General features: G+C 49.3%; 1 protein-coding gene across 3 annotated transcripts in view; it reads left to right on the forward strand.

Moving 5' to 3' along the window:
- The window catches only part of AHNAK2 (AHNAK nucleoprotein 2), a 72,685-nt gene extending 50,824 nt beyond the window's left edge, over positions 1–21,861 (forward strand). For all 3 annotated transcript variants that reach the window (XM_077783930.1, XM_077783932.1, XM_077783931.1), the window contains exon 7: positions 309–21,861. In XM_077783930.1, the coding sequence (XP_077640056.1) occupies positions 309–20,885 (20,577 nt within the window). In that variant the 3' untranslated portion in view covers positions 20,886–21,861. The remainder of the gene's footprint in view (positions 1–308) is intronic.
- Positions 21,862–25,004: the final 3,143 nt, after the last annotated feature.

Raw genomic sequence — 25,004 nt, forward strand, 5'->3', positions numbered from 1 at the left:
ATTTTTTCAAAATTATATATTTATAGGAACATATATACATATATAGATACATATAGAAACCTCTGTTTACTGTAATGTTTTGCAAGGAATGAAAATCTTCAGAAATCCATATATTACGGTCAATTTGTTTTATGTAATTTCTGCCTGACATTGCATATTTTTGTAATCTTCAGGATTTTTTTATATAACAAGTAGATACTAGTAATAAGAAGAACATTTTTCTACATGTTTTATGGTATGTTTTTTATTTTCTGTTGCACTTATATTTAGGTTACTTCTAATCTTCTGATTACTATTTGTTCTTTTAGGAAAAAGAACTCAGTGAGAGCATTCCTGAAGAAACGCTGATTGTTTCAGGAAAAGCCATTTCAGAAGAAGACAGGCAAACATTAATTGTAAGCCAAAGGGTAGGAAGAAGTAAAAGACCTAAAAAAGATAGATTATCATGGCCAAAATTTCAATCAATCAAAAATAAAAAGATACTGAGGCACAGAAGATCTCATAGTACATCAGATGCATATGAGCCTGCTGTGCAGGATATTTCCCCTACAAGCACGGACACAGAGTCTCAATTTCCACAAGAGGTCCATACCAAAGAGAAAAAAGCAAGCCAAAGGAAGCTGAAGTTCCCTAGCATTGGATTCAGAATGCATAGGTCCAGACCAGAACCTCAAGAGAAGCAAAAAAAAGAAATAAAAACGACACTGATCTCTGAAAAAGAAAAAATACATAAAGATGATATAAGCCTGGAAAATCCTGAAATCTTAACTGTTGAATATACCACATCTCCTGCTTATGAAATGAAAACAGGGGAGGGACATGAAGCTTTAACAAAAGACTTAAAAGAGATGAAAAATGGTATTGCATCTCATGTAAAACAATGCCCTGAAGTTGAAATAAGCATTGAAAAAGAAAAAGACAAGGAAGCAACATCAAAATTTAGTGTACCTGAAGTACCAGACATAACAGAGATACCAAAGCCCAGTTTAGAAGCAGCTGATCTGAAAGTAAGCCCAACTAAAAAATCACCACAAGCCTCATCAAAATCCCGAAAAAAGAAACAGAAGGGAGCAGCAGATAAAAGAGATGGAGAAAGTGGAATTAACATAGACTTGATAGGTCACAATACTAAAGGATATGTACAGGTAAAAGGCCTAGAAATTGGCGCTGCTAAAGCAGAATTGCAGACATCTGACACACTGGGAACAGGAGAAAAACGAGCAGAAGACACACAAATACTAAGCATTCAGAAAATAAATTATGAAATATCAGTGCCCCCCAAAAAAGAGACAGAGACTGACACTACCAAACAGGGAAGTGATGTTCCACATTCAGTACCAAAAAAACCAGCTGATACGACTTTAGAGGACAGCAGGAATTTAAATGTGAAAACTCTTATGCCAGATGCAGAATCAAATGTATCTACTTCGAAATTACAAATGCCATCATTCAAAGTGGCCAAAGCACCTAAAACTGACATGAAAATAACAAGAGAGGAAAGCAGAGAGGACAAAGAAGATAGTGTAAAAAAGGAATGGATTGAGGATAAGGGCATGCCTACAAATGAAAAAGCCTTAAACATAGAAATTGGAATGAAGAAAGGAGAAAAAGATACAGAAGAGAAAGAAAGCAAATTCAGACTGCCAAAGTTAAAATTCCCTACATTTACCTGGTCAATTACTAAGGACGAAACAGCCCAACCTGAAGCACAGATAAGTGAAAGGGAAGTAAAAGTGCAAACACTGGAAAATGCAGGAGGCCTTCAGGTAAGTGAACCACCAGGAGAAATTAGGGTTCCAAGTGCGGAAATGCATATAGGAATACCCATAGGAACAAAAGATGAACACAAAATAAAGCAAAATCGCGAAGGCCAGTTGCCTAGTCCAAAAGATCCAACAATAAAATCATTGCAAATAAAAATTAATACAGAAGACAAAAAGGAAAAAATACAGACTTCAAACACAGATATTCCAATACAAACTAAGGACTTAAATACAAAAACAAAATATGAAATTTCAGAAATTACAACATCTGAGATCAAAGCTCCCAGGGTGGATATCAGCCTGCCCTCCGTTGATGTCACCCTTCCACAGGCCAGCGTCGACATGCAGGCACCTGAGGCTACCCTTAGCCTTGAAGAAGAAGCCAAAGGCCCCGAGAAGGAGGTCGGCAAGGCCAAAGACGGCAAGTTCAAGATGCCCAAGTTCGGCATGCCTACCTTTGGCTGGTCCAGCAGCAAAGAGGCCAAGGGCACTGTGGCAGCTGAGATGGATGTCAGTTTGCAGGAGCCTCAAGTGACAGTGCCCTCAGTACCCACCAAAGTGGAGGTGACCCTGCCCTCAGCCGATATCCAAGCGCCCAGTGTGGAGGTGACCATCGAGTCGGCCACAGTTGCAGCAGAGGGTGAGAAAGACCGATTCAAAATGCCTGATGTGAAGATGCCCAGTGTCAAGCTGCCCAAAGTCAAAACTCCCCAGGCACAGGTCAGCCTGCCCAAGGCCGAGGTGTCACTGCCCAAAGGCCAGGAGGGTGAAGTCACCCTGCAGGGCCCCGAGGCTAAAGCCAGCCTGGAGGTGTCCACAGACAAAGCTGAGGGCGGCGGAAAGAAAATACATATGCCCAAAGTCAAGGTGCCCAGCGTGGTCTTCTCCAAGCCCTCCGTCAAGTCTCCCAAACTGGATGCAGATGACAGCCTGCCACAGGCTGAGCTCAAGGAACCTGACGCCAACATCACCATCACGGCCCCAGACATTACACTACCCTCCGTCGAAGGCTCTCTCGAGATCCAGGCACCTGACATAGACCTCAAAGCACCCTCAGCTGAAGGCAAGCTCGAGCTGGAAGGCTCGGGTCTGAAAGGCAAGCTCAAGATGCCCAAGTTTGACCAGCCCAAATTCACAGTTTCCTCCCCCAAGGCCGAGGGTCCCACAGTCGAGGTCAGTTTGCCCAGCGGAGAGGTCGACCTCCCATCCACCACTGTGACAGCCACAGTGGAGGGAAGCAGCTTGGAGCTTGAGAAGCCCTCCCTAAGGATGCCCAAAGATGACATCAAAGCTCCAAAGGTGGACATCAGCCTGCCCTCCGTTGATGTCACCCTTCCACAGGCCAGTGTCGACATGCAGGCACCCGAGGCCAACCTTTGCCTTGAAGGAGAAGCCAAAGACCCCAAGAAGGAGGTCAGCAAGGCCAAAGACGGCAAGTTCAAGATGCCCAAGTTCGGCATGCCTTCCTTTGGCTGGTCCAGCAGCAGGGAGGCCAAGGGCACTGTGGCCACTGAGGTGGACATCAGCCTCCAGGAGCCTCAAGTGACGGTGCCCTCAGGACCCACCAAAGTGGAGGTGACCCTGCCCTCAGCCGATATCCAAGCGCCCAGTGTGGAGGTGACCATCGAGTCGGCCACAGTTGCAGCAGAGGGTGAGAAAGGGCGATTCAAGATGCCTGATGTGAAGATGCCCAGTGTCAAGCTGCCCAAAGTCAAAACTCCCCAGGCACAGGTCAGCCTGCCCAAGGCCGAGGTGTCACTGCCCAAAGGCCAGGAGGGTGAAGTGGCCCTGCAGGGCCCCGAGGCCGAAGCCAGCCTGGAGGTGGCCGAAGGCAAAGCTGAGGATGGTGGCATGAAAATACACATGCCCAAAGTCAAGGTGCCCAGCGTGGTCTTCTCCAAGCCCTCCGTCAAGTCTCCCAAAATGGATGCAGACATCAGCCTGCCACAGGTTGAGCTCAAAGCTCCTGACACCAACATCACCATTACGGCCCCTGACATTACGCTGCCCTCCGTCGAAGGCTCTCTCGAGATCCAGGCGCCCGACATAGACCTCAAAGCGCCCTCAGCTGAAGGCAAGCTCGAGCTGGAAGGCTCGGGTCTGAAAGGCAAGCTCAAGATGCCCAAGTTTGACAAGCCCAAATTCACAGCGCCCTCCCCCAAGGCCCAGGTGCCCACAGCCAAGGTCAGTTTGCCCAGCGCAGAGGTCGACCTCCCATCCACCACTGTGACAGCCACAGTGGAGGGAAGCAGCTTGGAGCTTGAGAAGCCTTCCCTCAAGATGCCTAAAGCTGACATCCAAGCTCCCAAGGTGGACGTCAGCCTGCCTTCCGTCGACATCACACTTCCACAGGCCAACGTTGACCTGCAGGTGCCCAAGGCTGCCCTTAGCCTTGAAGGAGAAGCCAAAGGCCCAGAGAAGGAGGTTGGCAAGGCCAAAGACGGCAAGTTCAAGATGCCCAAGCTCGGCATGCCTTCCTTTGGCTGGTCCAGCAGGAGGGAGGCCAAGGGCACTGTGGCCACTGATGTGGACATCAGCTTCCAGGAGTCTCAAGTGATGGTGCCCTCAGGACCCACCGAAGTGGAGGGGACCCTGCCCACAGCCGATATCCAAGCACCCAGTGTGGAGGTGACCATCGAGTCGGCCACAGTTGCAGCAGAGGGTGAGAAAGACCGATTCAAAATGCCAGATGTGAAGATGCCCAGTGTCAAGCTGCCCAAAGTCAAAACACCCCAGGCACAGGTCAGCCTGCCCAAGGCCGAGGTGTCACTGCCCAAAGGCCAGGAGGGTGAAGTCACCCTGCAGGGCCCCGAGGCTAAAGCCAGCCTGGAGGTGTCCACAGACAAAGCTGAGGGCGGCGGAATGAAAATACATATGCCCAAAGTCAAGGTGCCCAGCGTGGTCTTCTCCAAGCCCTCCGTCAAGTCTCCCAAACTGGATGCAGATGACAGCCTGCCACAGGCTGAGCTCAAGGAACCTGACGCCGACATCACCATCACGGCCCCAGACATTACACTACCCTCCGTCGAAGGTTCTCTCGAGATCCAGGCACCTGACATAGACCTCAAAGCTCCCTCTGCTGAAGGCAAGCTCGAGCTGGAAGGCTCGGGTCTGAAAGGCAAGCTCAAGATGCCCAAGTTTGACAAGCCCAAATTCACAGTTTCCTCCCCCAAGGCCGAGGGTCCCACAGTCAAGGTCAGTTTGCCCAGCGGAGAGGTCGACCTCCCATCCACCACTGTGACAGCCACAGTGGAGGGAAGCAGCTTGGAGCTTGAGAAGCCCTCCCTAAGGATGCCCAAAGATGACATCAAAGCTCCAAAGGTGGACATCAGCCTGCCCTCCGTTGATGTCACCCTTCCACAGGCCAGTGTCGACATGCAGGCACCCGAGGCCAACCTTTGCCTTGAAGGAGAAGCCAAAGACCCCAAGAAGGAGGTCGGCAAGGCCAAAGACGGCAAGTTCAAGATGCCCAAGTTCGGCATGCCTTCCTTTGGCTGGTCCAGCAGCAGGGAGGCCAAGGGCACTGTGGCCACTGAGGTGGACATCAGCCTCCAGGAGTCTCAAGTGACGGTGCCCTCAGGACCCACCAAAGTGGAGGTGACCCTGCCCACAGCCGATATCCAAGCACCCAGTGTGGAGGTGACCATCGAGTCGGCCACAGTTGTAGCAGAGGGTGAGAAAGACCGATTCAACATGCCTGATGTGAAGATGCCCAGTGTCAAGCTGCCCAAAGTCAAAGCTCCCCAGGCACAGGTCAGCCTGCCCAAGGCCGAGTTGTCACTGCCCAAAGGCCAGGAGGGTGAAGTCACCCTGCAGGGCCCCGAGTCTAAAGCCAGCCTGGAGGTGTCCACAGACAAAGCTGAGGGCGGCGGAATGAAAATACATATGCCCAAAGTCAAGGTGCCCAGCGTGGTCTTCTCCAAGCCCTCCGTCAAGTCTCCCAAACTGGATGCAGATGACAGCCTCCCAGAGGGTGAGCTCAAGGCTTCTGACGCCGACATCACCATCACGGCCCCAGACATTACGCTGCCCTATGTCGAAGGCTCTCTCGAGATCCAGGCACCTGACATAGACCTCAAAGCACCCTCAGGTGAAGGCAAGCTCGAGCTGGAAGGCTCGGGTCTGAAAGGCAAGCTCAAGATGCCCAAGTTTGACAAGCCCAAATTCACAGCGTCCTCCCCGAAGACCCAGGTGCCCACAGCCAAGGTCAGTTTACCCAGCACAGAGGTCGACCTCCACTCCCCCACTGTGACAGGCATAGTGGAGAGAAGCGGCTTGAACCTGGAAACGCCCTCCCTCAGGATGCCCAAAGCTGACATCAAAGCTCCCAAGGAGGAGATCAGCCTGCCTTCCGTGGACGGCACCCTTCCACAGGCCAACGTTGACCTGCAGCTGCCTGAGGCCACCCTCAGCCTTGAAGGAGAAGCCAAAGGTCCACCGACGGAGGTCAGCAAGGTCAAGGATGGCAAGTTCAAGATGCCCAAGTTCGGCATGCCTTCCTTTGGCTGGTCCAGCAGCAGGGAGGCCAAAGGCACTGTGGCCGCTGAGGTGGATGCCAGCCTCCAGGAGCCTCAAGTGACAGTGCCATCTGGATCCACCGAAGTGGAGGTGACCCTACCTGCAGCTGATATCCAAGCACCCAATATGGAGGTGACCATCGAGTCAGCCAATATTGAAGCAGAGGGTGAGAAAGGGCGATTCAAGATGCCTGATGTGAAGATGCCAAGCGTCAAGCTGCCCAAAATCAAAGCTCCTCAAACGCAGGTCAGCCTGCCCAAGGCCGAGGTGTCGCTGCCCAAAGGCCAGGAGGGTGAAATTGCGCTGCAGGGCCCCGAGGCCAAAGCCAGCCTGGAGGTGTCCACACACAAAGATGAGGGCAGCGGAATGAATATACTCATGCCCAAAGTCAAGGTGCCCAGTGTGGTCTTTGCCAAGCCCTCCATGAAGTCTCCCAAATTGGATGCAGGTGTCAGCCTCCTACCGGCTGAGCTCAAAGCTCCTGACACCGACATCACGGCCCCTGACATTACGCTGCCCTCCGTCGAAGGCTCTCTCGAGATCCAGGCGCCCGACATAGACCTCAAAGCGCCCTCAGCTGAAGGCAAGCTCGAGCTGGAAGGCTCGGGTCTGAAAGGCAAGCTCAAGTTGCCCAAGTTTGACAAGCCCAAATTCATAGCATCACTCCCCAAGGCCGAGGGTCCCACAGTCGAGGTCAGTTTGCCCAGCGGAGAGGTCGACCTCCCATCCAGCACTGTAACAGCTACAGGGGATGGCAGCGGATTAAAGCTGGATAAGCCCTTCCTCAAGATGCCCAAAGCTGACATCAAAGCTCCCAAGGTGGACATCAGCCTGCCTTCCGTTGACATCGCCCTTCCACAGGCCAGTGTCAACATGCAGGCACCCGAGACCACCCGTTTCCTTGAAGGAGAAGCCAAAGGCCCTGAGAAGGAGGTCAGCAAGGTCAAGGATGGCAAGTTCAAGATGCCCAAGTTCGGCATGCCTTCCTTTGGCTGGTCCAGCAGCAGGGAGGCCAAAGGCACTGTGGCCGCTGAGATGGACGTCAGTCTCCAGGAGCCTCAAGTGACAGTGCCCTCAGGACCCACCAAAGTGGAGGTGACCCTGCCCTCAGACGAAATCCAAGCGCCCAGTGTGGAGGTGACCATTGAGCCGGCCAGAGTTGTAGCAGGAGGGGAGAAAGACCGATTCAAGATGCCTGATGTGAAGATGCCAAGCGTCAATCTGCCCAAAGTCAAAACTCCCCAGGCACAGGTCAGCCTGCCCAAGGCCAAGGTGTCACTGCCCAAAGGCCAGGAGGGTGAAATTGCGCTGCAGGGCCCCGAGGCCAAAGCCAGCCTGGAGGTGTCCACAGACAAAGCTGAGGGCGGCAGAATGAAAATACATATGCCCAAAGTCAAGGTGCCCAGCGTGGTCTTCTCCAAGCCCTCCGTCAAGTCTCCCAAACTGGATGCAGATGACAGCCTCCCACAGGCTGAGCTCAAGGCTCCTGATGCCGACATCACGGCCACAGATATTACGCTGCCCTCCGTCGAAGGTTCTCTCGAGATCCAGATACCTGACATAAACCTCAAAGCACCCTCAGCTGAAGGCAAGCTCGAGCTGGAAGGCTCGGGTCTGAAAGGCAAGCTCAAGATGCCCAAGTTTGACAAGCCCAAATTCACAGCGTCCTCCCCGAAGACCCAGGTGCCCACAGCCAAGGTCAGTTTACCCAGCACAGAGGTCGACCTCCACTCCCCCACTGTGACAGGCATAGTGGAGGGAAGCGGCTTGAACCTGGAGACGCCCTCCCTCAGGATGCCCAAAGACAACATCAAAGCTCCCAAGGAGGAGATCAGCCTGCCTTCCGTGGACGTCACCCTTCCACAGGCCAACGTTGACCTGCAGCTGCCTGAGGCCACCCTCAGCCTTGAAGGAGAAGCCAAAGGTCCACCGACGGAGATCAGCAAGGTCAAGGATGGCAAGTTCAAGATGCCCAAGTTCGGCATGCCTTCCTTTGGCTGGTCCAGCAGCAGGGAGGCCAAAGGCACTGTGGCCGCTGAGGTGGATGCCAGCCTCCAGGAGCCTCAAGTGACAGTGCCATCTGGATCCACCGAAGTGGAGGTGACCCTACCTGCAGCTGATATCCAAGCACCCAATATGGAGGTGACCATCGAGTCAGCCTATATTGAAGCAGAGGGTGAGAAAGGGCGATTCAAGATGCCTGATGTGAAGATGCCAAGCGTCAAGCTGCCCAAAATCAAAGCTCCTCAAACGCAGGTCAGCCTGCCCAAGGCCGAGGTGTCGCTGCCCAAAGGCCAGGAGGGTGAAGTCGCCCTTCAGTGCCCCGAGGCTGAAGCCAGCCTGGAAGTGGCCGCAGGCAAAGCTGAGAGCAGCAGAATGGAAATACACATGCCCAAAGTCAAGGTGCCCAGCGTGGTCCTCTCCAACCCCTCCGTCAAGTCTCCCAAATTGGATGCAGGTGTCAGCCTCCCACCGGCTGAGCTCAAAGCTCCTGACACCAACATCACGGCCCCTGACATTACGCTGCCCTCCGTCGAAGGTTCTCCTGAGATCCAGGCGCCCGACATAGACCTCAAAGCGCCCTCAGCTGAAGGCAAGCTCGAGCTAGAAGGCTCGGGTCTGAAAGGCAAGCTCAAGATGCCCAAGTTTGACAAGCCCAAATTCACAGTTTCCTCCCCCAAGGCCGAGGGTCCCACAGTCGAGGTCAGTTTGCCCAGCGGAGAGGTCGACCTCCCATCCAGCACTGTAACAGCTACAGGGGATGGCAGCAGTTTAAAGCTTGAGAAGCCCTTCCTCAAGATGCCCAAAGCTGACATCAAAGCTCCCAAGGTGGACATCAGCCTCCCTTCCGTTGACATCACCCTTCCACAGGCCAGCGTTGACATGAATGCGACCAAGGCCACCCTTAGCCTTGAAGGGGAAGCCAAAGGCCCCGAGAAGGAGGTTGGGAAGTCCAAAGACGGCAAGTTCAAGATGCCCAAGTTCGGCATGCCTTCCTTTGGCTGGTCCAGCAGCAGGGAGGCTAAGGGCGCTGTGGCCGCTGAGATGGATTCCAGCCTCCAGGAGCCTCAAGTGACGGTGCCCTCAGGACCCACCAAAGTGGAGGTGACCCTGCCCTCAGCCGATATACAAGCACCCAGTGTGGAGGTGACCATCAAGTCGGCCACAGTTGCAGCAGAGGGTGAGAAAGGCCGATTCAAGATGCCTGATGTGAAGATGCCCAGTGTCAAGCTGCCCAAAGTTAAAACTCCCCAGGCACATGTCAGCCTGCCCAAGGCCGAGGAATCGCTGACGAAAGGCCAGGAGGGTGAAGTCGCACTGCAGGGCCTCGAGGCCAAAGCCAGCCTGGAGGTGTCTGTTGGCCAAGCTGCGGGCAGCAGCATGAAAATACATATGCCCAAAGTCAAGGTGCCCAGTGTGGTCTTCTCCAAGCCCTCCGTCACGTCTCCCAAACTGGATGCAGATGACAGCCTCCCAGAGGCTGAGCTCAAGGCTGCAGATGCTGACATCACCATCACGGCCCCTGACATTACGCTGCCCTCCGTCGAAGGCTCTCTCGAGATCCAGGCGCCCGACATAGACCTCAAAGCTCCCTCTGCTGAAGGCAAGCTCGAGCTGGAAGGCTCGGGTCTGAAAGGCAAGCTCAAGACGCCCAAGTTTGACAAGCCCAAATTCACAGTTTCCTCCCAAAAGGCCCATGTGCCCGCAGTCGAGGTCACTTTGCTCAGCACAGAGGTCGACCTCCCATCCACCACCATGACAGCCACAGTGGAGGGAAGCGCCTTGAACCTGGAGACGCCCTCCCTCAGGATGCCCAAAGACAACATCAATGCTCCCACGGAGGATATCAGCCTGCCTTCTGTTGACATCACCCTTCCACAGGCCAGTGTTGACCTGCAAGTTCCTGAGGCCACCCTTAACCTTGAAGGAGAAGCCAAAGGCCCTGAGAAGGAGGTCAGCAAGGCCAAGGACGGCAAGTTCAAGATGCCCAAGTTCGGCATGCCTTCCTTTGGCTGGTCCAGCAGCAGGGAGGCCAAAGGCACTGTGGCCCCTGAGATGGACGTCAGTCTCCAGGAGCCTCAAGTGACAGTGCCCTCAGGACCCACCAAAGTGGAGGTGACCCTGCCCTCAGCCGATATCCAAGCACCCAGTGTGGAGGTGACCATCGAGCCAGCCACAGTTGCAGCAGGAGGTGAGAAAGACCGATTCAAGATGCCTGATGTGAAGATGCCAAGCGTCAATCTGCCCAAAGTCAAAACTCCCCAGGCACAGGTCAGCCTGCCCGAGGCCGAGGTGTCGATGCACAAAGGCCAGGAGGCTGAAGTGGCCCTGCAGGGCCCCGAGGCCAAAGCCAGCCTGGAAGTGGCCGCAGGCAAAGCAGAGGGCAACGGAATGAAAATACACATGCCCAAAGTCAAGGTGCCCAGCATGGTCTTCTCCAAGCCCTCCGTCAAGTCTCCCAAAATGGATGTAGACGTTAGCCTCCCACAGGCTGGGCTAAAGGTACCTGACGCCGACATCACCATCACGGCCCCCGACATTACGCTGCCCTCCGTCGAAGGCTCTCTCGAGATCCAGGCGACCAACATAGACCTCAAAGCGCCCTCAGCTGAAGGCAAGCTCGAGCTGGAAGGCTCGGGTCTGAAAGGCAAGCTCAAGATGCCCAAGTTTGACAAGCCCAAATTCACAGCGTCCTCCCCGAAGACCCAGGTGCCCACAGCCAAGGTCAGTTTGCCCAGCGGAGAGGTCAACCTCCCATCCCCCACTCTGACAAGCACAGTAACATCACTGCCTTCCGTCGACATCACCCTTCCACAGGCCAGTGTTGACATGCAGGTGCCTGAGTCTGCCTTTAGCCTTGAAGGAGAAGCCAAAGAACCAGAGAAGGAGGTCGGCAAGGCCAAAGACAGCAAGTTCAAAATGCCCAAGTTCGGCATGCCTTCCTTTGGCTGGTCCAGCAGCAGGGAGGCCAAGGGCACTGTGGCCACTGAGGTGGATGCCAGCCTCCAGGAGCCTCAAGTGACGGTGCCCTCAGAACCCACTGAAGTGGAGGTGACTCTGCCCTCAGCCGATATACAAGCACCCAGTGTGGAGGTGTCCATCGAGCCAGCCACAGTTGCAGCAGAGGGTGAGAAAGGGCGATTCAAGATGCCTGATGTGAAGATGCCCAGTGTCAAGCTGCCCAAAGTCAAAACTCCCCAGGCACAGGTCAGCCTGCCCAAGGCTGAGGTGTCACTGCCCAAAGGCCAGGAGGGCGAATTCACCCTGCAGGGCCCCAAGGTCGAAACCAGCCTGGAGGTATCTGCTGGCCAAGCTGAGGGCAGCGGAATGAAAATACATATGCCCAAAGTCAAGGTGCCTAGTGTGGTCTTCTCCAAGCCCTCCGTCAAGTCTCCCAAACTGGATGCAGATGACAGCCTGCCACAGGCTGAGCTCAAGGCCGCTGATGCTGCCATCACGGCCCCTGACATTACGCTGCCCTCCGTCGAAGGTTCTCCTGTGGTCCAGGCACCTGACATAGACCTCAAAGCGCCCTCAGCTGAAGGCAAGCTCGAGCTGGAAGGCTCGGGTCTGAAAGGCAAGCTCAAGATGCCCAAGTTTGACAAGCCCAAATTCACAGTTTCCTCCCCCAAGGCCGAGGGTCCCACAGTCGAGGTCAGTTTGCCCAGCGGAGAGGTCGACCTCCCATCCAGCACTGTAACAGCTACAGGGGATGGCAGCAGTTTAAAGCTTGAGAAGCCCTTCCTCAAGATGCCCAAAGCTGACATCAAAGCTCCCAAGGTGGACATCAGCCTCCCTTCCGTTGATGTCACCCTTCCACAGGCCAGCGTCGACATGCAGGCAACCAAGGCCACCCTTAACCTTGAAGGGGAAGCCAAAGACCCCAAGAAGGAGGTCGGCAAGGCCAAAGACGGCAAGTTCAAGATGCCCAAGTTCGGCATGCCTTCCTTTGGCTGGTCCAGCAGCAAAGGGGCCAAGGGCACTGTGGCCGCTGAGATGGATGCCAGTTTCCAGGAGTCTCAAGTGACGGTGCCCTCAGGACCCACCGAAGTGGAGGTGACCCTGCCCACAGCCGATATACAAGCACCCAGTGTGGACGTGACCATCGAGCCAGCCAGAGTTGCAGCAGAGGGTGAGAAAGGACGATTCAAGATGCCTGATGTGAAGATGCCCAGTGTCAAGCTGCCCAAAGTCAAAACTCCCCAGGCACAGGTCAGCCTGCCCAAGGCCGAGGTGTCACTGCCCAAAGGCCAGGAGGGTGAAGTCACCCTGCAGGGCCCCAAGGTCGAAGCCAGCCTGGAGGTGTCCACAGACAAAGCTGAGGGCGGCGGAATGAAAATACATATGCCCAAAGTCAAGGTGCCCAGCGTGGTCTTCTCTAAGCCCACCATCAAGTCTCCCAAACTGGATGCAGATGACAGCCTGCCACAGGCTGAGCTTAAGGCCGCTGATGCCGCCATCACGGCCCCAGATATTACGCTGCCCTCCGTCGAAGGTTCTCTCGAGATCCAGGCACCCGACATAGACCTCAAAGCACCCTCAGCTGAAGGCAAGCTCGAGCTGGAAGGCTCGGGTCTGAAAGGCAAGCTCAAGATGCCCAAGTTTGACAAGCCCAAATTCACAGTTTCCTCCCCCAAGGCCGAGGGTCCCACAGTCGAGGTCAGTTTGCCCAGCGGAGAGGTTGACCTCCCATCCAGCACTGTAACAGCTACAGGGGATGGCAGCGGTTTAAAGCTTGAGAAGCCCTCCCTCAGGATACCCGAAACTGACATCAAAGCTCCCAAGGTGGACATCAGCCTGCCCTCCGTTGATGTCACCCTTCCACAGGCCAGCGTTGACATGCAGGTGCCCGAGTCTGCCTTTAGCCTTGAAGGAGAAGCCAAAGAACCAGAGAAGGAGGTCGGCAAGGCCAAGGACGGCAAGTTCAAGATGCCCAAGTTCGGCATGCCTTCCTTTGGCTGGTCCAGCAGCAGGGAGGCCAAGGGCACTGTGGCCGCTGAGGTGGATGCCAGCCTCCAGGAGCCTCAAGTGACGGTGCCCTCAGGACCCACTGAAGTGGAGGTGACCCTGCCCTCAGCCGATATCCAAGCACCCAGTGTGGAGGTGTCCATCGAGCCAGCCACAGTTGCAGCAGAGGGTGAGAAAGGCCGATTCAAGATGCCTGATGTGAAGATGCCCAGTGTCAAGCTGCCCAAAGTCAAAACTCCCCAGGCACAGGTCAGCCTGCCCAAGGCTGAGGTGTCACTGCCCAAAGGCCAGGAGGGCGAATTCACCCTGCAGGGCCCCAAGGTCGAAACCAGCCTGGAGGTATCTGCTGGCCAAGCTGAGGGCAGCGGAATGAAAATACATATGCCCAAAGTCAAGGTGCCTAGTGTGGTCTTCTCCAAGCCCTCCGTCAAGTCTCCCAAACTGGATGCAGATGACAGCCTCCCACAGGCTGAGCTCAAGGCCGCTGATGCTGCCATCACGGCCCCTGACATTACGCTGCCCTCCGTCGAAGGTTCTCCTGTGGTCCAGGCACCTGACATAGACCTCAAAGCGCCCTCAGCTGAAGGCAAGCTCGAGCTGGAAGGCTCGGGTCTGAAAGGCAAGCTCAAGATGCCCAAGTTTGACAAGCCCAAATTCACAGTTTCCTCCCCCAGGCCCGAGGGTCCCACAGTCGAGGTCAGTTTGCCCAGCGGAGAGGTCGACCTCCCATCCACCACTGTAACAGCTACAGGGGATGGCAGCGGTTTAAAGCTCGAGACGCCCTCCCTCAGGATGCCCAAAGCTGACATCAAAGCTCCCAAGGTGGACATCAGCCTCCCTTCCGTTGATGTCACCCTTCCACAGGCCAGCGTCGACATGCAGGCAACCAAGGCCACCCTTAACCTTGAAGGGGAAGCCAAAGACCCCAAGAAGGAGGTTGGCAAGGCCAAAGACGGCAAGTTCAAGATGCCCAAGTTCGGCATGCCTTCCTTTGGCTGGTCCAGCAGCAAAGAGGCCAAGGGCACTGTGGCCGCTGAGGTGGATGTCAGCCTCCAGGAGCCTCAAGTGACAGTGCCCTCAGGACCCACCAAAGTGGAGGTGACCCTGCCCTCAGCCGATATCCAAGCACCCAGTGTGGAGGTGACTGTCGAGCCAGCCACAGTTGTAGCAGAGGGTGAGAAAGGCCGATTCAAGATGCCTGATGTGAAGATGCCCAGTGTCAAGCTGCCCAAAGTCAAAGCTCCCCAGGCACAGGTCAGCCTGCCCGAGGCTGAGGTGTCACTGCCCAAAGGCCAGGAGGGTGAAGTGGCCCTGCAGGGCCCCGAGGCCAAAGCCAGCCTGGAGGTGTCTGCTGGCCAAGCTGAGCGCAGCGGAATGAAAATACATATGCCCAAAGTCAAGGTGCCCAGTGTGGTCTTCTCCAAGCCCTCCGTCACGTCTCCCAAAATGGATGCAGATGACAGCCTCCCAGAGGCTGAGCTCAAGGCTGCAGATGCCGACATCACCATCACGGCCCCTGACATTACGCTGCCCTCCGTCGAAGGCTCTCTCGAGATCCAGGCGCCCGACATAGACCTCAAAGCACCCTCAGCTGAAGGCAAGCTCGAGCTGGAAGGCTCGGGTCTGAAAGGCAAGCTCAAGATGCCCAAGTTTGACAAGCCCAAATTCACAGTTTCCTCCCAAAAGGCCCATGTGCCCGCAGTCGAGGTCACTTTGCCCAGCACAGCGGTCAGCCTCCAATCCACCACTGTGATGGCTTTAGGGGAGGGCAGCGGCTTGAAGCTTGAGAAGCCATCTCTCAAGATGCCCAAAGCTGACATCAAAGCTCCCAAGGTGGACGTCAGCCTGCCCTCTGTCGACATCACCCTTCCACAGGCCAGCGTTGACATGCAGGCACCCGAGGCCACCCTTAGCCTTGAAGAAGAAGCCAAAGGCCCAGGGAAGGAGGCTGGCAAGGCCAAAGACGGCAAGTTCAAGATGCCCAAGTTCGGCATGCCTTCCTTTGGCTGGTCCAGCAGCAGGGAGGCCAAAGGCACTGTGGCCGCTGAGATGGATGCCAGCCTTCAGGAGCCTCAAGTGACAGTGTCGTCGGGAATGGCTGATGTGGACATGACGTTTTCTGACTCTGAGATCCAAGCACCCCGTTCTGATGTTTCCCTAGATTCTTCTCTTTTTAAAGAGGTAGAATTTAGTAAATCTAAAACTTCTGTATTTAGAATGCCTAAAATTTCTCTTTCCAAAAGTTTCAAACCTCATGCACAAAGCCAGTCTGGATGTGATGTTTCTGTTTCAGAAAGTCCTTGTTATTCTTTAACAGAGGAAACTTCTGTTCCTTCTGAGAGTGTTGAACATAAATCTTTTCCTGACATTAAGGTAGAGAGTGTATCTAAAAGTAGCAAATTCAGAATTCCTAGCATTGGTTTTTCTAAATCTGATGTGACCTCATCTACAATTGATCTGGAGTCCTCATTACAAAAGGGGGATATTACTCTTACTAAATACCAAATTAATTCAACAGAATCAGAATCAAAAAGAGCATCTCTTGCTGATGAAAATCTTTCAGATTTTGAAATTTTATGTGAAGATGGTTCTGAGGAGCAAGGAAGTATTAAGCTAGAGGGCAAAACCACATCTGCTGAAGTACCTTTGGCTGACACAGAGGTCACAGTTAAATTTCCTAAATTCCGAAAACCTAAATTCAGAATTCGGTCTAAGGGAAAAGCATCTGAAAGTGACATTGGTTCCAGCATGGAATCTGAAATTTCTAAGGGACGGATAACATCTGATATGACTGATCCTGATATTGAAAAACCAGCTCATATCTCTGATGCCCAACTTGGTGTAAAGTTGCATAAGCCTTCACTTGAAGTTGTTCTGGATGCACCAGCAATGGATCCAAATCTCTCATCCATGGAGGTTACCTTGCCAAACTTTGAAGCAGAAATCCATGGCCCAGATTTAGAGTGCAAGGCAGAACAGGAAGTAGTTACAGGAGAGAAGGATACTGAGGAGAAAGAAAACAAATTTAAATCATCAAAATTCAAACTGCCTTCATTTCGGTGGTCACCAAAGAAAGAAGCTATTGCTTCTTCTCATGCTGAGGAGCATCTGGAAGGACCCACTTTATCTACCTTACCTGGTGACATGGGATCTGAATTAACTTTTCCTACTCCTGACAATCAATACCTTCATGCAGAATTTGATACAACAGAAAAAGATGGTGAAAAGGCCAAAACCAAGAAGTCCCAATTTACCATGCCAAAGATCTCATTCCCTAAAATTAAGGGTCAGAAAGTGCAGGTCTCTCTGCCTGTATTGGAAACTGATGTTTCTGGACCTAAACAAGAAATAGAAGGTGTTTCTGTTCAGAAATCTGAGAAGGGAAGTAGTGGAGAAGGGGCAGAACTGGGCATAAAAGTGCCTAAAGTTACAGTCCCAACTTTGGGACCAGAAGCCAAACCAGAAGCCAAAGCTCCAAAAATAGAGATGGATATTAGCATGTCTACAGGTGAGGTCACAGTTCCTACCTGTGAAGGAGATGAGCTGACACTGAAAGCAGCTGCTGCTCATGTCAGCCTCTCCACCTCAGATATTAAGATGATACCTGAAGGTTCGCTTGAGGTGAAGAGTCCTGACATAAGTGTTGAAGGAACATCAAGTGAAATTGCTGTGGGTGATGTAGAGATAAAACCTGAAGGTTCTGAAGGGAAAACAAAACTGTCTAAATTCCAAATGCCAAAGGTAGGAATTGGACTTTCTAAAGGGAAAGGGTCAGAAAAGGATGTTGGCCAATCCAAATCAGAAGTAAAGGTTCCCCAACTAAAAGCAACAGTAGAAATATCTGACATAGCTGTTGAAGCACCCAACTTGAAGGTAGAATGTGGCACAGAAATGGGGACTTACAGCCCTGAAGCCAAAATTACCAAAACTGACAGTAAGACATCAGAGGCTGATGTTCACCTCCCATCAGCTGACATTCCTATTCCAAAAACAGACAGTGATATTCAGGCCTCAGATGCAGCAGTAAAGATCAAGGGGGAAATAAAGCAAGATGGAGATGGAGAAGAGAAAGAAGGACATTTCAAAATGCCCAAATTCAAACTTCCATCCTTCAGTTGGTCACCAAAGAAGGAAGTAAGTGTTAAATCTGATTCTGGAGCAAATTTGGAAGACCAAAAACTTGCTGTCATGTCAAGCAGAATAGACACAGAAGTAAAAGATACTACAATTGATGATCAAGGTAGTGGGCCAGACCTTGATGTGGAAATATCTGCAGGAAAAGTTGAACAAAAAAGCCCCATTAAAAAGCCTCAATTTGTCATGCCTAAAATTTCACTCTCCAAGATCAAGGTTCCAAAATCTCAGTCTCATTCACCAAGAGTTGAAGCTGATGCTACTCTTCCTAAAAGTGAAATAGAGGGTGATGATTCAATTAAGATACCTGATATAGAAAAAAGTCATCCTGAAGGGATTAAAGAAGGGGCACAAATCACCATAAAACTGGCTGAGACTACGGTCCACACTCTGGACTTTTCCAGAGTAGAAACTGAAGCCTCTGAAACTGAAATAACAGTCAGCTCAGGAAAGATTGATGCATCTTTGACTCCCTCAGAGGGGAGTTTTCAACAGGTTGACTTAAAAATAAGTTCTACCAATGAAGGTAATATTAAAGAAATGGGTACTAAGCTCCCCAAAGTAGAAGCTTCAGTGGATTTGAAGAGCCCTGATATGTTAACAGAAACCTCATCAGTTGTGGATGGAAGGAAAATGAAATTGGAAGGTCCTGAAGGGAAGATTAAAATGCCCAAATTCCAGAAGACAAAGTTTGGAATCTCCCGAACAAAAGGGAAAGTCCCAGAGTCAGAGATCAGCTCTCCAAAAATAGAAACTGAGCTACCCCAACTAAGAACAACAAATGAAATTGCTGACATTGCTGTGGGAGTTCCAGCATCAGAACTTACATCTGATATGTCAGATCCTGGAATAGTTGATGGTAAGATAAAAACACCCCAAACTCTGACAGGTGGCATTGATGATGCAAAGGTAGACATAGGCACCCAGTCAGTGCCTAAACCAAAAACAGAGGGAGTGACTGAGAGTCTTGGGGAGAAGGAAATCAAATTAAAAGATCATGAAATAAAAGCTGAAGAAGTTCAGACTGAAGAACATCAGGGATGGTTTAAAATGCCAAAATTCAGAATACCTGCATTTAGCAGGTCATCCTTAAAGGAAAAAAGAAGTGATGCTGATATTGAAAGAAGTATGGAAAAAGCTCAGGCAAGTACTCCTTCTGCTAAAGTACAAACTGAAGCAAGTGTTCCTGAAAATATCTTCTCATTACCACATGCAGTTGCTGAAATTACTATTGGAAAAGAAGGGATTCAAAAATTAGGAGATTCTGTGAAGAGTTCTAATGTTAGCTTGCCAAAGATTGAAGGAGATATTTCATTATCCACAGAAAGAACAGATAGTAGAGTGAGTATTCAAAAAACTGAAAGTTACGCAGATGTAGTTAAGCGCAGTGCTGAAGGACATACTTCAGAAATCACAGTGTCTGCAGCAGAATTTTCTAAATCATACCCAAGTTCAGAAAGTGACAAGGAGAAGAGTACAACAAACAGGTTTCCTACATGTACACTGACATTTCCAGAGCATAAAGGCAAATCACAGGATATAAGTGTCCAAAAGGTAGAAAGTTCCATGAAATTAGAGACATCAGGGGTAGAATGCAAACCATCATCAGCTGAAATTACTCTGGATGCAACACAGATGAAAACAGATGTTAGTCTTCCAAAGGAAGTGCTAGATTCTCAAAATAAAGAGGCAGCAATTAAAAAAGGAAAGATAAAGGGTGAGGTGAAAATCATAGGAAAAGACAGTGAAGAAAGCAAATTAAAAAGGACTGCGTGTGAATGGTCTACAACAAAAGGATCGGAAGATGGTACTTATGTTACTGCTAAACTGGAAGATCTAAAGGTAGAAGTTCCAACAGTGAAAACAGATGTTAAAATTACTGGAGTAGATCCTGAAATGAAATTTCAAGTGAAAAGTGTTGAAAAGGATGTGTCTGCAGGAGTGGAAGTGCAAGTAGAAGACAGAGCAGAAATAAGTAAAATTAAAGCATACAAGTTTAAGATTCCAAGATTTGGAATGTTGCATTCTGAAATCAAGGGTTTTGAAGATGATACTGATTTGCCAAAGTCAGAAGCTGATTCAGCATCTAAAAGTGAAAATGGCACAGCAGAAATGCAGTTACAAAAACCAGAAGGATGGATTGGCCTGAAAAGTCCAGATCATATAGAAGCATCTGCCAGAATAACAGGGGGAACAGTGGACCAAATACAAGGTGTCCCAGAAGTAAGTGTAAGAATTCCTAAACTAAAAATACCAAGATTCACTTTCAGAACTCCCCCAATTGAAGCTGATGTTTTGCTGTCAAAAGTTGTAACAGATCCAAAGGGATCTAGTACTGACATTGAAATAGTGCAACTGCAAGCAAGCTCTGCTATCCCTGAAGAAACACCAGGAGCTGTAGAGGGGGGTGTTCAAAAAGCAAAAAGCAAAATTTTAACACTGACTGAACCTGACATTAAAACAGCACAAATGACAGCTACCATTGAGTCCTCCCTTTCAAGTGCAGGGCAAGACATTCATTGGTCTTATATAGAGGGCCAAGAAGTAAGTGAAAAAGTAGAACCTGAACATGTTGCTATTGAGCGGTGTGAGATTTACACCACTGAAATACTGAAAGAATCTGAGATTCTGTCATCAGAGGTCAAAACTGCTACTTTGGGATTCTCATTGCTCAAGGCCAAGTTGCCTGAATCACACAGTGATTTAGACATGCTGGTCCAGCAGCCATCTCCAACAGGAGATGCATCAGTGAGAAAACCTACAGGTGCTGGTGAAAGTTTGGGAGTAGCAGCACAGAGAACTGAGCTCAAACTATCTGACAAACCACACTGTGAGTCTGAAGAATCTAGAGGAAAAGTAAGTTTGTCAAAGTTAAAAACATCTGCTGCTGAAGTAAAGGGTTCCAGTAAACCTGAAGAGAGTTTTCCTGATAAATCACCAGAGGGAATAACTCCAGCTCCTCTCTCTGAAGATGAAGATGTAGTTGAAGCAGTGGAAGGTGAAGAAAAAGACATGACCAATGAGAAAGAAAAGACTGATAGTAAAAGATCTCCTGGAAGATTTAAATTTTGGCTTCCAAGTATTGGCTTTTCATCTTCTGGGGATGAAGCAAACACAGATGCAAAAGCAGAAATAAAAAAAGCAGTTCCAGAAGATGTGAAACCTGCTGACACATCAGATGATTCCTCTAAGCAGGGTGAAAAAACTGGATGGTTTAGACTTCCCAAGCTTGGTTTCACATCTCCCTCCAAAAAGTCTAAGTCTGTTCTCAAAGAAGAGTTGGGTCATAAAGAGGGGAGACTCTCAGATGAAGATAGCCCAACAGATAAGCCAGATGTGTTTTTTGATGCACAAGAAAGCTTATCACCTAAAGAAATAGGAGAGGGTGAAAAAGCTGAGACTGACGGGGCCTCATCTATTGTGACATCTTCAGCAAGAACTGAACTAATCTTGCTGGAGGAAGACAGTAAATCTAATATTGTTGGAGATACAACCAAATGAAGGTTGTATTTTCTCAATCATCAATGAAAACAAAATCACAGAAGAGAATGTTTTCCTAATTTTCTACTAATTGAAAATTAAAACCCAAGGTTGGTATTCATGAAAACACTTGAACAGAATTTACTATGTTAAAATTTTCAAGTACATGGATGTACTAGATTGTACACTAATAAAAATAATTTCATCATATCTTCCCCAATGGCAACAATTATGACACGTGCAGATGAACCCATAGTTTGAGCAAAGTCTGAGTAGATACCAGAACCATGTAAGTAAATCACTGAAAGGCTCCATGATAGCAAAAGAATTGTTAAAAAGGGTTCTCAAAACACATCAGTTATATTTCGATTACAGATTATTTCCAGAATGGGCTCTAAACAAGTATTATGAGAACTATACTTACCTGTTTAGATTTTGGAACTTTCTGATCTACTTTTGCTTTTTATTAAAATGTCTTTTTATTTCAGCTAAGGTAGTTGTATATTCCACAAACATTTTAAAATATAAAGTAAAAATTAAATATTAGTGTAGAGAGACTAATGCTTTGCCTCTTCCTCTCTTCTCATTTTTTATTATTGTGGCGGGTCATATTTAGCCTTAAAATAATTAAAAAAAAAAAAACAGCAAAAACCAACAGAATAATTTCAATACCAAAAAACATGTAACTAAATCATGTTTGTAAGATACCAGAATAAAACATGCTTACAAAGAATATTATTCAAATGTGGATAAATAAATTTTAATGTATATACTTATGGGATAGTTAAATGCTTAGAATGATCTGCCACACTGGTGGAATTGCTTCAGAGATTTTCTGGGAAAGGAGGTGTATATAATTATTTGCTCCTCTGTTTATATTAACGCTTCTCTCAAGTGCACAATGAAAACCAGAGTGCATATGTGACAGCCTTCACATGTACCATTAAAACACTGTCTGTATTCTTAATTCACAATAAACTCACTATATGAATAATAACTTGAGTAGTGTGAGTTACTGACATTTCTGATTAGGAAAATCCCAGGTTAAATTTACAAAAGTTTGCATGTACTTCAGTGACTGCTGAGGTGGATGCTTAATGACAGCACAGTTCCTTAACATAAGGGTAATGGAGACTTTTCATTCATTATAATCCCGAGTTGAATCATAGAATGTGTTGATTTGGAAGGAACCTGTCAGGATCCTTGAATCTCACTCCTGGCCCTGCATAGGACACGCCAAGACTCCACCATGTTTGTGACAACATTGTCCAAAGGCTTCTTGAACTCTGTCAGGCCTGGGGCTGTGACCGCTGCCCTGGGGAGTCTGTCCCAGTGCTCAAATACCCTTTGGGTGAAAAGTCTTCTCCTAACATCTGTCCTAAACCCCTCATGACTCAGTTCCAGCCATTTCTCAGGTCCTGTCACTGGCCACGAGAGTGAAGAGATCAGCACCTGCCCCTCTGCTTCCCCTCGTGAGCATTTGAGGGCCACACTGAGCTCTCCCCTCAGTCTCCTCCAGGCTAGACAGACCAAGCAACTTCAGCCACTGCTCATACAGCTTCCCCTCCAGACCCTTCATCATCCCTGTAGCCTCCTTTGGACCCTCTCTAATACCTTTTCTTTAATTGTGGCACCCAAAACTGTTCATTGGACTCCAGGCAAAGCTGCCCCAGTGCAGAGCACAGCAGGACACTCCCCTCAAATACAAAAACATTTTCCCGGGAGACTTTACTCACTAGTTCCCTGAACAACCTGAAGTCAGCTCTCCTCCTGTCCAGAGTTGAAGTTTTGCTGTCCCTTTTCCTCCTGTCAACAGAGATTTTAAACTCAATTTCTTTGTGGCCAAGACGGCTGTCATCACCACTTCACTCACAAGATCCTCTCTCCAGAATAACAAGTGCAGACATGCTTCATTATAGTTGTTTTCTCTTCCCACATTTCTCCATATTCTACTTAGCACAGGAAAGCAGACCCAGCAAAACCCATTAGGAAATGAGTTGTAAGTGAAGTGTACTTGGTGTCGAACCATCTGTAGATTAAGATGTTCTTAATTTCTTCTATTCTTATCACAGAATCATAGAATGTTAAGGGGACAGAAGGAAACTTAAAGATTGTCCATCTAACCCCCTGGCATGGGCAGGGACACCTTCCACTGGCCCAGCTTGCTCGGAGCCCCACCCAGCCTGGCCTTGAACAATCCCAGGGGCAGCTGCAGCTTCTCTGGGCAGCCTGACAGGGCCTCACCACCCCCACAGTGAAGATTTTTTCCTTATATCTGATCTAGCTCTGTTTCACATGATAGACATAATAGAATAGAATAGAATAGAATAGAATAGAATAGAATAGAATAGAATAGAATAGAATAGTTAATTGAAAGGGGCCCACAATGATCATTCAGTCCAATTGCTTGACCACTTCAGGGATGACCAAAACATCAAAAAAACATTGAGGTTATTAAGGGCACTGTCCAAATGCCTCTTGAACATTGACAGGCTTGTGGCATTGAACACATCTCAATACAAGTCTGGTTTAGTGTTTGACCACTCTCTTGGTAAGGAAGTGTTTCCTAGTGCCAAGTTTGAACCTACCCTGATGCAACTTTGAACTATTCCCACACATCCTAACACTGGATACCAGGAAGAAGGAACTGGCACCTCCCTCTTCAGGAAGCTGCACCACCACAATCCACCCTGCAACTAAAGCTGACTTTTCTGAGCCTCTACAGAGAGCAGAGGTCTGTGAGTCAGTGCCCATGGCCCAAGAGCTATCCTCTCAGGATTGTGGGGATAGTCATGACTGTCAAGAAATTAAGTGTACCCTCATATGGCATAAATGGTAGATTAAATGTTTTCTCAGTACCTGTATTAAAGCAACAAAGGTATGTTTTATCTGGAACAACAGGGAAAGGAAAATCCTGGGTAATTGCAGGAAAAAAATGTGAACAGATAACACTAAAGCTTTTGGAACAAGCTGTGTCTAATGTCTAAGGTGACTGTGTGGTCATGTCAGTGCTCATAACCCATGGAGCCAGCTAGGTTCTGTCTTGCTGTCAGCTGCATTGCTGTTGCAGCACTGTAGCCACAAGGCACTGCACCAAGAGCTTCCAGAGGTGATCCTGCTGGGGGAGCAGTGCAGCAGCTCCTCCTGAAAGCCCCTGCAGTGAAGCAGAGCCAATTAACACTCCTTGTACTCCCTCGTCACACAGGCACCTGAGATGAGCTGATCAGGGGAGAGTATCCATGCTCAAGAGCCAAAACAGTGACCTTTTCTAGACATGAATAAACCAACACTGACAAAAATGTGAACAGCCTACAGTTAGACTAGAAAATCATAGAGTATCCTGAGTCAGAAGGGATTCACAAGGTCCAGCTCCTGGCTCTACACAGTACAACCCCAAGAATCTCACCACATCTTCAAGAGTGTATTTAAAACACTTCTTGATGTGACAGCTTTCCTGGGGAGCCTTTCCACTGCCCAGCCACCCTCTGGGTGAAGAACCTTTTTCTAATAGCCAATCTGCACAAGGATGATGCTAATAAATGGCATTAGAAGACCCAGGATACATTCAGTACAGTCCTTAGCTTGGAGAAATCACAATCTAAATGAAAGACATAAGTAAGAGGTGAATGAATAAGGACTATTATTAACCCTGTTTCATAAATAGAAAAAAATTGAGACTCAAAGCCTGGTTATAATTTACATGATACTCTACCTTTCTAATAGAAAACAAGTAAATGAGAATCAAGGTGTGAGCAAGCTTCAAAAGTCCCACAAGTAACCAGGGCAATATTCCCAAGTTCCTCTTAGATCAAGTTCATTGTACTAATTGTAAACTTCCCATATGTAGAGGAAAACCAACAGTGATGTCAGTATAGAAAACAGAAGAGCACTCTCCTAAGCATCCATTCTTCATTTATAAGTGAAACATTAACCCACCTGAGGTTTATGTGGCCATAAGAAAAATTCTGCCAGCTTGTACAGAAACTTTGTGGCACTGAACAACTAATCCAGCACTGTCAGCTTTGAGCTCCCAAGCAGAAGAAAGTTTCTTCTTACTCCTGCAATAGCTATCCCTGCCGAAACAGAAAACACAGCTTGGAGTGCCATCTAGAGGAATGCACTCCTCTACAGAAAACTGTT

The sequence above is a fragment of the Lonchura striata genome, chromosome 6 (assembly GCF_046129695.1).
Source record: "Lonchura striata isolate bLonStr1 chromosome 6, bLonStr1.mat, whole genome shotgun sequence".
NCBI classification, from domain to species: domain Eukaryota; kingdom Metazoa; phylum Chordata; class Aves; order Passeriformes; family Estrildidae; genus Lonchura; species Lonchura striata.